Source organism: Rhea pennata, chromosome 28, assembly GCF_028389875.1.
Source record: "Rhea pennata isolate bPtePen1 chromosome 28, bPtePen1.pri, whole genome shotgun sequence".
NCBI lineage: Eukaryota > Metazoa > Chordata > Aves > Rheiformes > Rheidae > Rhea > Rhea pennata.
The window spans coordinates 805,916-817,736 of record NC_084690.1 but is presented as its reverse complement, the minus strand read 5'-3'; the positions used below and the strand labels follow the sequence as shown (position 1 = coordinate 817,736).

The 11,821-nt window shown below is 54.5% G+C and overlaps 1 protein-coding gene across 1 annotated transcript; it reads left to right on the top strand.

Moving 5' to 3' along the window:
• The first annotated feature begins 586 nt into the window (after window positions 1–586).
• TACR1 (tachykinin receptor 1) lies at window positions 587–7,987 on the top strand. The gene is made up of 5 exons (XM_062596778.1): window positions 587–987; window positions 3,684–3,878; window positions 5,650–5,800; window positions 6,117–6,313; window positions 6,999–7,987. Exons 1-5 carry the CDS (start codon window positions 587–589, stop codon window positions 7,288–7,290), a joined length of 1,236 nt encoding a protein of 411 aa, XP_062452762.1. The 3' UTR covers window positions 7,291–7,987.
• Window positions 7,988–11,821: the final 3,834 nt, after the last annotated feature.

Genomic DNA, 11,821 nt, shown 5'->3' with positions numbered 1-11,821 from the left:
TGATCCGCGCCCGAACCGGGGAGGGAGCCGAACCGGGCGTGATCCGCGCCCGAATCAGGGAGGGAGCCGAACCAGGGAGGGAGCTGAACCGGGCGTGATCTGCGCCCAAATCAGGAGAGATCTGAATCGGGAGGGACCCGAACCGGGAGCGATCCACAACCTGAACCGGGAGGGACCTGAACCAGGGAGGGATCCGAACCGGGGAAGGACCTGAACGAAGCACAATCCGCACCTGAACCAGGAGAGATCTGAACCGGGAGGGACCTGCACCCGAACCAGAAGAGATCCGAACCAGGAGAGATCCAAACCGGGAGGGACCTGAACTGGGAGAGATCTGAACCGGGAGCCGAACCAGCTGCACCCTGAACCAGGAGGGCTCTGCACCCCAAACTGGGAGGGATCCGAACCGGCTGCACCCAAAACGGGGAGGGCTCCACAACCGGTTTCAGAGGGATCCGAACCAGCTGCACCCCAAACTGGGAGGCAGCTGCACCACGAGCCATCTGCACCCCGAACCGGGAGGACCAGGTGCCCCGAAGCGGCCAGCGAGGCCCTGAGCCGCGGGACGCTGCACCCCGCGCCGGCCATGGAGAACCCGCTGCCCGCGGCGGAGGAACTGGAGCGCCGGCGGCCGCACGACGCCTCGCTCAACGAGTCCTACGCCAACCAGTTCGTGCAGCCGCCGTGGCAGGTGGCCCTGTGGGCCATCGCCTACGCCCTCATCGTGGCCGTCTCCGTGGTGGGCAACGTGGTGGTGATGTGGATTATCCTGGCGCACAAGCGCATGCGCACCGTCACCAACTATTTCCTGGTGAACCTGGCCTTCGCCGAAGCCTCCATGGCCGCCTTCAACACGGTGGTGAACTTCACCTACGCCGTCCACAACGAGTGGTACTACGGGCTGCTCTACTGCAAGTTCCACAACTTCTTCCCCATCGCCGCCGTCTTCGCCAGCATCTACTCCATGACGGCCATCGCCCTGGACAGGTGAGTCCCGGCGCCGACGCTCGGCCGAGCGCCGTGCCGCTTGCCCCGGACGGAAAGTCGGCGAACGCTCGCGGGGAGACGGCGTTTTCCCGGGGTGAGCGGGGAGGGGGGTCGGTGGTGCGGATACCTCCTTCCTTCCCCCCAGCGCCGCTCCTTGCTTCCCCTCCTGCTCTTCCAAACCACCTGAAAATCTTTTATTCGGTGGCATCACCCCCCCAAAAAAAAAAAATCAAAGCTCCCGATTGCTTTTGGGTTACGAAGGGTTACGGAGAAGATGCTCCGCTCGCCTTCAACCTGCGCTTTCCCCCCCGCCGCGTTTGCTCGGAATAAAAAGCAGATCGGCCGCGGCGAGCTGGAGGAGTCGGCCGGGCTCCGCTGCCTCCTGCAAACGCATCCTGGGGCCTTTCCGCCCAGCTGCGGTTTTTGGCACCAAATTTCCATCGGGGAAGGAAAGCGGGAAGACGAACGTCTCCCGTAGCGCTTCCGAGAGTGGGAAAACCGCCCGCGTTTTGCGACCTGAAGGTAACAACGTGCATTAAATTCAGGAAGATGTTGCGGGAATCCGAAGGGAAGGATTTTCCCCGGTGAGCGATGAAACGTGCTCCGGGCACGGAGCCGGTCTCCGAAGTCAGCGCTCGCCGGGAGAACCAGGTAGATGCGGCACATCAGGCCGTGTTCCCAGCCAGGGCGGTGTTTGAAATCAAACAGTTCCGATTTTTTTTTTTAGCTTGAAGGCTCTGGCGTTGGGACCGATCCCACCTCGGGCTCCGAAAAACGCGTCGCGACGCCACTGCTCTGCATCCGGCAGAAGGGGCTCCGAGCGGCCTCACTTGGCGCTAGCAAAATGGGCCAAATCCTTCATTTTGGGGCATATTTGGGACAGCCCACGCCGCATTTCCGAGCACGGGGGGGCCGCTAGCGAGCCGGCAGCCCCTTCGCCTGCAGCAAGGAGGCTCCCCGCCGATGGACAGCCGGGAATACGGCCCAGGGATAAAATATGCTGGATGATTTGCAGGGCTGGCAGGCAGGAAAAAAAAAATCACCTCTGGGCTCAGAAATGCAACCGGGCTAAGCCGAAAACGGCACAGGCAGAGCAAACACGGCGCCCGCAGGTGCCCGCTGAGCGGGTTCGGAGCCCCGGAGGGGACATGAGGCCAAGCCGGACTCTGCGGCACTTGGGCTATTTAATCCAGAGCGATTTTCCTTTTCTTCAAAGTTTTCTATACCGTGGTACCAACCGCCTGCATCTTCTCGGGCCACGTTGCTGTTTTTACGCCCCAGAAAAACCCCCTTCTCCCACCTCCACCAGCCCAAACGCTGCCAAACTGGCATGTGGGGGACCGCAAACCCAGCCGGGCTCTTATTTCTAGCTTTCTAGCTTTTATTCTTTCCTAAATTCTGGATTTCTTATCTCTTATTTTCCAGCCGTTACAAATTAGCAGTAATTAAAGCAGCTTTTTGCCTGCCTTGGGATTAGAGGGTCTCGAAAGGCTGCAAAAGCCGTGCTGGACACCTCTGGAAAGCGACATAAAAGCCACTAAATCTGCCACTTTTTCCTTGCCCTCCCTGCAAAAGGGACCAATTGAGTCCCCGAATGAGCTGCAATAAATGGTTTTCTTTGCGGGGAAAAAAAAAAGGAGGGAGGAAAAAAATCCCTGTCGAAGACTGAACAACCGTTTCTCACGGACCTGGAGCGCTTTCCCTCCTCCTCCTCCTCGAGGAGACGAAAAAGAGGGGGAAAAAATAATAAAAAAAAGGCCCTCAACCTCAAAAAGGAAGCGGTTATTAAAATGTTAGAACAATTTTCTGCTTAGTGATACAATTATTGGGTAATTAGACGACGTTTTAATATGAAATAATGGCCTAATTATTTTCAGGATATGTTGCTGCATTTCCATCCATCTCCAGCATTTTTATGGGCTCTGTTACCAGCTCCTCGGCGCAGCCCAGACCCTTTTGAGTATGTTATTTTTTTTCCCCTCCCCATCAGAGCCCTTGGCCGGGGGAACGGTTGTTATTCCCATTTTAATTCCCGCTGGGTGGCCGAAGCGGAGGTCACGTGGCGCCGGCGGCTTGGAAAGCGCCCGAAAAGCAGGATTCAGGGTCAGTTTTATCCATAGCTCGTCCCATCCCATCGGAAAGGCCTCGGAAAGGCGGTTCGGTCGGATTTTATTGCATCGCGACGAAGCTCGTTTTGCAAGGCTCCTGCGGCCGCAAAGCGCCTTCAGCCGGGCCGGCGACTTCCAACCCGAGGTGCATTGCCAGGAATTAGGTGTGAGATGCAAAATCAGGCTCTTGCTCAAGGCTGCAGCCCCTTCCCCGGCCCCGTTTTTCAACGGCATCGGCCCGATTTGCCTGGAAATAGCCTCATTTTCCGCTCTTTGCCTGCTCGAGCTGCCGGTTCGAGCATCACTGGCGACGGGAGAGGGGTAATTAGCAGGCGGCTTAGCTGGATTTTCAGCTGCGCCAGGCTGATAAGGGCTGGTGTCCCCCCGGGTGCATGCTCCTCCCGCCTATTTCTACATAAATCTCCATGCTTTTGCCTCTGCAAATGCGAAACGCCGCCGCGGGGCGTTACTCTCCGTGCCCGGCGTGGGGACGCGGAGGACCGGCGGGGTCGCGAGCGCCGTCGCGGCTCGGCGATGCTCCTGGGGAAACGCTCTGTGCAGCGCCGGCGCGCTCTGCCTCCGCCGCAGGTACATGGCCATCATCCACCCGCTGCAGCCCCGGCTCTCGGCCGCCGCCACCAAGGTCGTCATCGGCGTCATCTGGCTCCTGGCTTTCCTGCTCGCCTTCCCCCAGGGTTACTACTCGGTGACGGAGGAGCTGCCGGGCCGGCTGGTGTGTCTGGTGGAGTGGCCGGAGCACGACACCAACGCCTACGGGAAAACGTGAGTCGGGCCGGCACGGCGGGAAGCGGGGGCGGCCGGGAGCTGCCGGATCGCCCGCCGAGAGTGGGATGAGTTTGTCGGTCAGCAGCGAGTTGCGGGACCGGCCTTTCCACCCCCCTCTTCCGCAGCCCTCGCCGCCTGCGCGATGAAAGCCGGCACAGCCCGGGATATTATTTTACCGTCCAAAAATAACCTTGCGGGGCCAGGTGGCCGGGCTGTTGTCAAACCCTCTCCCTTGCTTTCGTGACCCTGGCTGCAGTTATCCGAGGAAGGCAATGGGGGAAATGCTCCCTGCGGCTCGTTTGCAGCACCCGGATGGGGAGAAAGATGGGGAAAAACAGCCAGAGATAGGGAAAAATAAGGAAGCCTCCGGGCGGGCAAGATGCCGGAGCGGCGTCAGAGCCGAGCAATCCAGGTCAACTCAGTTCAGCGGCTCCTCACCGCCGCTCTCGCCTGCTTCGAGCCCCGGCGAAGCCCTAACCGCGGAGCCACCGAGACCCTCTCTTTAATTAGCAAAATGGAAAACAGCCCTGCAAAAATCCAGCACGAACAGGGAAGGCCTTGCCCCAGGTCTCGTCTTGCCTCCCTGCAAGCTCTGAACGGTCTCGTACGCCCCAGCGAACGTGTCAGATTGACGCTGGGAGGAAATATAACTTGTCCCCCCTGGGGTTGCAATAAATTGCAAAGAAAAAAACAAAAGAAAAGGGAAATTTGGCCCAGTGCATGTTGCACTCAGCTGTTGCCTGCTGTGCTCTTTGGCACCAGGGCCGGCGTTATGCCTGCAGCCGCCAAATCTGTAGCGTGCCAACTCGGGCGATGCACATCTAAGACATTTGCCCTGTAGGGAAATCCTTTAGCGTTTTAGCTGAATATTCCCATCCTTTAAACAGAGGGAAAAAATAATGCCATTTGCTCCTGCCAGATGAAAGGGAGCTTTCATCTTTAAGATAATTCAGGTGTAAACAGAGCGTGCCGGGGCGTCACGTCAGAGATGGCTGTACCTGGCCTCCCTCTCCCTGGATTAGCCCACCAGCCCCTGCAGGAGCATCTCCGGCCAACGGCACCGGACCGGGTTCATCATCCTCCGCGAGGAAGGCGTGCGCGACACCATCGTGGTGCACCATTGCACCGCGAGAGGCGTTTTTGGTGTCAGCCGTCGATGTCGCGTGGTCGTAGTTGGTTTGAGACCCTCAATGCTAATTAAAAGAAGCCTCAGAGAAAAAGCAAAAGTCTCAGCACTGGCATTTGAAGTCTTTATTGACGCACCTGTAACTTCCCAGGGGGACCTGGGCACCATCTGATGGAGAAATTTAGACACATTGCAGTGCCAAGAAGAACCTTCTTAAAAAAAAGAATGTTTGGGTGATGGGAGCACAAAGTACTTACTCATGCCTATCCTTGTCTAGTCCTCAGTTTTGACTTTTGTTCCCTTTTGAGAAGGTGCTACCATGACCAAATCCAAACCCTACACTGCAAAATGCCGGATAGGGTCAGTACAGGCATGTTTGTCCTTTGCTGATCTCTACGTTGCATCCCAGGAGGACTCTGGGATGCCAACAGCTGGTAGCTGTGGGTTGGAAGAGATTAGGTTGGGATGAAGTGATGGAGTCCTTCCTCCAGAGAGGTTATGGTCTCAAGCTCTCTGGGCAACATGTGTCTGTAGGAATCGTACCAAATTCTCTTTTTCTCCATGAAACTCCATTTTCAAGCTCAGTTTGTTGAAAAGACTTAATTGGTAGAGAACACACTCAACAGCCATGGTCTATCCTAGGTATCACTTCTGCATGACCGTTCTGATCTACTTCCTGCCGCTCCTGGTGATCGGATGCGCCTACACCGTGGTCGGCATCACCCTCTGGGCGAGCGAGATACCTGGCGACTCCTCCGACCGCTACCACGAGCAAGTGTCAGCCAAGAGGAAGGTAAGGTGCTTCTGGCACAACAGGATCCATCGTGCCCAATTTCAGCTAACCACAGCCAAAAATAATCTAGGTAAAGGACAGACCTCACCGTTGCTGCTAACAGAGCAGAGGACATCCTCTGGACAGCTCTGGCTGACTGTGTGTGATTCAGTTGAGATGTTGTCTGCTTGGTTGCAGCCGGATGGGTCTCCAAGGCAGGGTTGACTCTGTTGTGTGGCCAAAGGAGGAGGCCTGTTCTGGCAAGTGATGTCCCATCACTGTGCTCCCCCTCTCCAGTGCCCAGGTGACTTGGCTTCGCTGCCCACTCTTCTTGCAGGTGGTGAAGATGATGATCATCGTGGTGTGCACGTTTGCGCTCTGCTGGCTGCCCTACCACATCTACTTCACTCTACAGTACTTCAACCCTGAGTGGTACCTGCAGAAGTTCATCCAGCAGGTCTATTTGGCTATCATGTGGCTGGCCATGAGCTCCACCATGTACAACCCCATCATCTACTGCTGCCTCAATGATAGGTGAGTTATGAGCTCCCTTTGGCAGTGTCTCAGCCCAGTAAACCAGGGAGGAGGGGACATCCCCAGAGGTGGCAAAATGAGTGAGAAAAGCATGTCTTATGGGGAATGGCTACTCACAATACCGTTCCAGCTGCTGACTTGGCTTCTTTACTGCTGTCATCTCCTATCTCTGGAGCTGCAGGTGCAAACAAAGCCCCAAAGTCCCAAAATAGCCCTGCATGCAAAGTTAAATGCAGCTACAGAAGCTTTTCCAGCTTGGCTCTGTCCCATGCTCTGGCAGGATTTGGGTCCAGCAGATGCAAGGCTATATCAGACTCATCCAGGTAGATCTTTCCTGCAGTCCATGTGGGATTTGAGGGCAGATACCCCCACTCCAAACTGGGATTTGTCAAGGCTTTTTTTTTTATCCCCTGGAAGTAAAAACTAGCATCTTCTCACGTTTAGTGGTGCTTAGCTCCAGCCTCCTGCTTCTGGCCAGGTCCTTGCGGTGGCCCTGGGTCCCTCACTCCACAGCTGCTGTTGCTTCTATGGGATGTTTGGCCCAAGCAAGACTGCCAGAAGGGGGTCACGCTACCCAATTTTGGGGTGGCACGGAGCAAAATGCCACCCGCTGGCCTCGAAAAGCCAACATGGCCAACGCCGCAAGCGTGCACCGTCGCCCTCCTTGCCTCTGCTCTCTCCCTAGGTTTCGCGTGGGCTTCAAGCACGCGTTTCGGTGGTGCCCCTTCGTCAGCGCTGGCGAGTATGAGGGCCTGGAAATGAAGTCGGCCAGGTACCTGCAGACGCAGAGCAGCACCTACAAGGTGAGCAGGGTGGAGACCACCGTGTCCTCGGCGGTCGGCGCGACCGATGACGAGCTTGACGACGGCGGCAAGGCCAAGCGCCTCTCCATGGACATGACCTCCGACGGCTCCTCCCGCAGCGACTCCAAAACCGTCTCCGAAAGCTTCAGCTTCTACTCGAACACGCTCACCTAAGCGGTCCGCGGCGCCTCTCGCTCGCAGCGCCATCGCCCCGGCTCACGTCTCCATGCCGTTTCCCCATCTCTCACTGCATCGACCGTGGCAGGGCAGCCTGAGAGCCAGAAAAGAAAAAAATCCACTTTGGATTAATTTTGGCGCGCTTCCAGTGGATCCTCTTCGAAAGCAAGGGAGGTTTTGCTAGCCAAGCTTTTTCATCTTCCCCATCGCTCCTGGCTGCATATCTACCTGGGCATTAATCAGTGGGAAAAAAAAATCCTTCACAAATTTGGGGGGGGGAGCACAATGTTTTCTGCAAAATTTCTGGGGGACCACAGAAGCCGGGGACAGGGTTTCGGATGCGACCCGGATTTTGCTTGCTGTCTAGCGGTTGCACGTGCCAAAAAAACCCCAATCTCAGTTGTTTCCTAAAAGGCCCAAAGCGATGGATCTTGCGTACGTTTTGGAAGCCTGCGGAGGTCTGGAGGAGAAGGGACTGTACCGAAATACGTGTTTTCATGACCCCAGAAACAGCGGTGCAGCAGTTCTCCGCCAGAAAGCCGAGTTTTGCCAACGTGAAACGCTCGATGGGTTACAGGAGTCTTGCAGAAGGTTTTACTCGGCGTGCCAAAAGAAGAAGTGCTTCTGCTTGCTGGGTTTTGTTTTCAGAAGACTTTCTCTCTTTTCATCCCCTTGGCTTAAAACCTTAAGTTTACGGCGTGTCTGTGGCTATATTTAATATTAGAGTTGCTGTGATGTGCTTTCACGGGGGCCATTCGCGCCAAGCGAACCCTTTGCTTCACGTGGTTCCCAACTGCTCCAGCGATCACCGGCTCCAGCAGAAACCAAACGGCCGGGCCAACGGATCCGCGCGAGAGCACTGGAAGCGTCGCAAAGCTCGAGCGGTGAGACGAATCGTGGTCATTTTTTTTACCCCAAATCCTGCCCCGGGGCCGTCGCTTGGGAGCGGCCCTGGCCGCTAGGACCACACGGCATTGCAAACCGCCCCGTGCTTCGTGTGCATGCCCCCGCCCCGGGCTTGCGGCAGCCTCCAAAAATCGGCAGGCAAAAAAGAAAAAAAAAAATAACCTTTTCTGCAGTTTTTTTTTCCCCACGCTGCCCCCAAACCTGTCCACAGTGCCCCAAACGCTTGCATTTTGGGTGGACCTGTGTCTCGCAGCCCTAACGAGAGGGGAAAGCCTGGCCGTAATTAGCAGCCGGCGCTGCTTCCCCCGCCAGAGCAAAGCCCCTGGAGCCGCCAGCCCTTGCAATCGGCTGCAGCCAACTGTAATGTGCAGTTTTTAATTAGAGGAGCGGTGCCGAAGCACAGCCGACCGGCGCCGCTGCCAAAGGCCCTGTCCCACTTGCCTATTAAGGCTGGTTTATTTATTTTCACGGGGTGTCTTTTCTTTTCTTTTATTTATTTTTTTTTAATCATGCAAAAGGGAGAAGGGGAATAAGCAGTGGCACCCGGCGCCGCTGCGCCGGGCTTTGTGCAGGCATCTGCTCCCAGCCGAGCTTTGCCGCGGAAATCCCACGTCTCCGAGTGGTTCAGCACACTGGATCCGAACGAGGGGTCGACGTCAACCTTTGCTGGAGGGGTTGGCGGCGGTTAAGTGCCCACTAGAGAAAAGCATGGGAGCTGGTTGTAAAAAAAAAAAACAAAACAAAAAAAACACTCATCTGCCAAAGCCGTCGGCTGCAGAATCCGAAGTCGGTGTAGTCCCTGCCGAGCCTCGAGAGCGTTCCCGGTCGCAGGCACTGGGAAGGGGCATTTACAGGAGAAACCGACCTGCCCCGGGATTCAAACGGAGTCGTTTGCAACGTGGTTGTATGCGAAACCTACTGAAAAAAATGAGAGTTACCTTGCTTTGGGTCAGGGTTTGGGGAATTCAAGGCAGCTGTTTTACAAAGGAGGGGAGGAAAATAGAAGGGGCCATTTGGACCGGGGAGGGGGGACACAGGGAAGGGGGGAAAAAGAAGAAGAAGAAGAAGCGGCTGTTTTTCACCTGTGCGGTTGGGTCTTTTTATAGCTTTCCTCAGCTACCGCGTTTGGCAGACTTCAATGAACCCATCAATCTGATTATTTGCTATGGCAAAGGCATGAGTTTAGCTTAATTAGCATTTGTGGATTCCACCGTGCTTTGCATAAATGTTTGCTTAATACACGAGTCAAAAATAACCCCAGAAAATTAAAATTAAGGATAGTTAATTGGTTGTAGCTATGCACCAGTGTGTAAACTGGAGTTTCCATGGCACCAAATGGTCTGTTGGATCGTTACAATAAAGTTACACCTAAAGGAGGAACAACTTTAGTTTAAACCCTAAAGGGAAGTAGCTTCTTCGCATTCCTCATGAGACTTTGTGGACTTCTCAGTTTAATTTCTGGGCCGATTGCGGTGGATTTTTGCTTCCCCGCCACAAACGGGGCTGCTCGGACACTGCTCCATCAGAGCCTCGCTGTTTAGACAAGCAATTACTCTTTATTAAGGAACTAAATGAGTCGAGCATTAGCTAATGAAAGATTTGGAAATGGGCAGAGGTGGCACAAAATTCAACGCCATCCAATTGCAGGCATGAAATGAGGATTAAGTGTGGTTTTGATATTTTGCGTGTGTGTGCGGCAGCCAAGTAACAACATTAAAATGACTTTCCTCTGCATCAGCGAGACACGAGCTCCTAAGGAGGGGAGAGACTGAGAGTAATTACTGCTAAAGAGGATGGTTAAGTGTGACGATGATGCTAATGGGTCTGATTAAGCCAGTGTTATTAATTTGGGCAATTTGACAGGTGGGCCAGTGGGTCGCAGAGGGGTCTAGAAGGTCCCGCTCTGACCCAGCTCAGCGCAGGGCTCATGCTACGCGGGATCAGGTTGTTCAGGACCTTGTCCAAGCAAGCCTGGATGATTTCCCGTGCCGGAGATCCCTACCGGCACCATGCTGCGCTGATCCTGCTCTCTCCTGTTCCTTTTCATATTAGCAGCTGTGAGCTTCCCAACAAAACATATTGTGGCTACAAAAGACCAAGGTGTCAAGAAGAAATTCAGGCACTTCCTGAAGCCCCAGTCATTCTGAATAGCAATAGCTCAGAGGAGCATTGCCATGCAAAGCGTCTCCAGAAACGTATTGCTGTTATTGCAAACCAGATTGTGCTGTCCATGTTGATTGAAGCACAAGCAATAAGATTTCAGGGAGATAATGAGAGCAATTTAAGCAGAGGTGAAAAGAGAAAAAAGGGGAAGGGAGAGTTGTTCTGAATCACTCTTGCTTTCTGTAAAGCAGCACAACAGCAGATAATATCTGTATTGAGGGACGTGCAGTTGATTATTACGAGCTGTTCACAGTCCAAAAGCCTCTCTTGATTCAGGGCGTAATCAAATGGGCTGCAAATTTGCATTTAAATTGAGGCATTCAGGAATCTATACCCCAAAAAGGAGCTGTCTTCCTTGGTCAATGCTTTTGATGGCCGTCACAAAGGAAGACAAAAATTGCGCATGACTTTAATAAGTGGAACAGCCTGCAAGCCGGTACTGCTGCCCTTGGCCAAGGCATCCTTCTGCGCGAATGATGGGATTGACATCCATGTCCGAACCGTGCCACAGCAGTAATCCTCCAGCCTCAGCCTCTGGCCAGCAGAGACCCAATTAGATGGAGCTGTCTTAAAGACTTGTTGTAGCACTAACGTTATCAGAGTCACAACTTCTCCCCCCAGCACCACGGGCTGAAGGATCACTCCGATACCCAAATGGACATCAGCAGCAGATGTTATCCACACCAATCAGCTACCAAAAAAAGGCCACAAACTGGTGGTAGAGCACGCTGTGACACCTCCAGGGACATCTGAGTCACGTGGGATGGAGCCGACGGAGGCAATGCATTTTGGACATGGTCAACTGCTGCACGAGCAGCTCTGGTCTGAGATGCTCTCCAAAGATAAACCTTCCCCAAGGACCAGGTCTGTGCTCTGGGAAGCAGAGCAAAGCGAGGTGTCCCACGCTGCAAACCGTCTTTTCCTCCAACAGGACAGAAAGGTTCAGAGGACGCAGCGGTGGTGACAAGTGCTAAAATCCAGTTTGCAATCAGGTTAGATGTCTTTGCTAACTGCAGCTCAAGGGCTGCAGGCTGGTGGTTGTGTTCAGACCAGCCTGCTCGTTTCCCCCTCCTCAATCATAAGGGAGCATCGCCAGGAACAACGCGAGACGTGCGTGGGCACAACCAGATCCGAGCTGGGCAGCGGCCCGATCTCCAGCAATGCGCCTTGCCAACACCGCTGCGCTGCCTCCTCCTCACTGCTGCCTTCCCCAGCAGCCTCGGAGATTTTACAGCACCAGTAGCATCTCTCATCCACTTTAGACCTCGTCAGTCTTACCTTGATTGCTTCTCTGGGAGCTGGAGGGCTTTTCCGCAGCTGGAAGTGCGAGCCTGTGCCATGCCTGCACTATGGATGATTTATACGTCGCTGTGCTTGAGGAGTTATTTTTACGTTTGATTTTGCAGCTGTTACTGGGGCTGTGGAATGCAGGATTTTAGAGTGCGAATACTTCACCTGG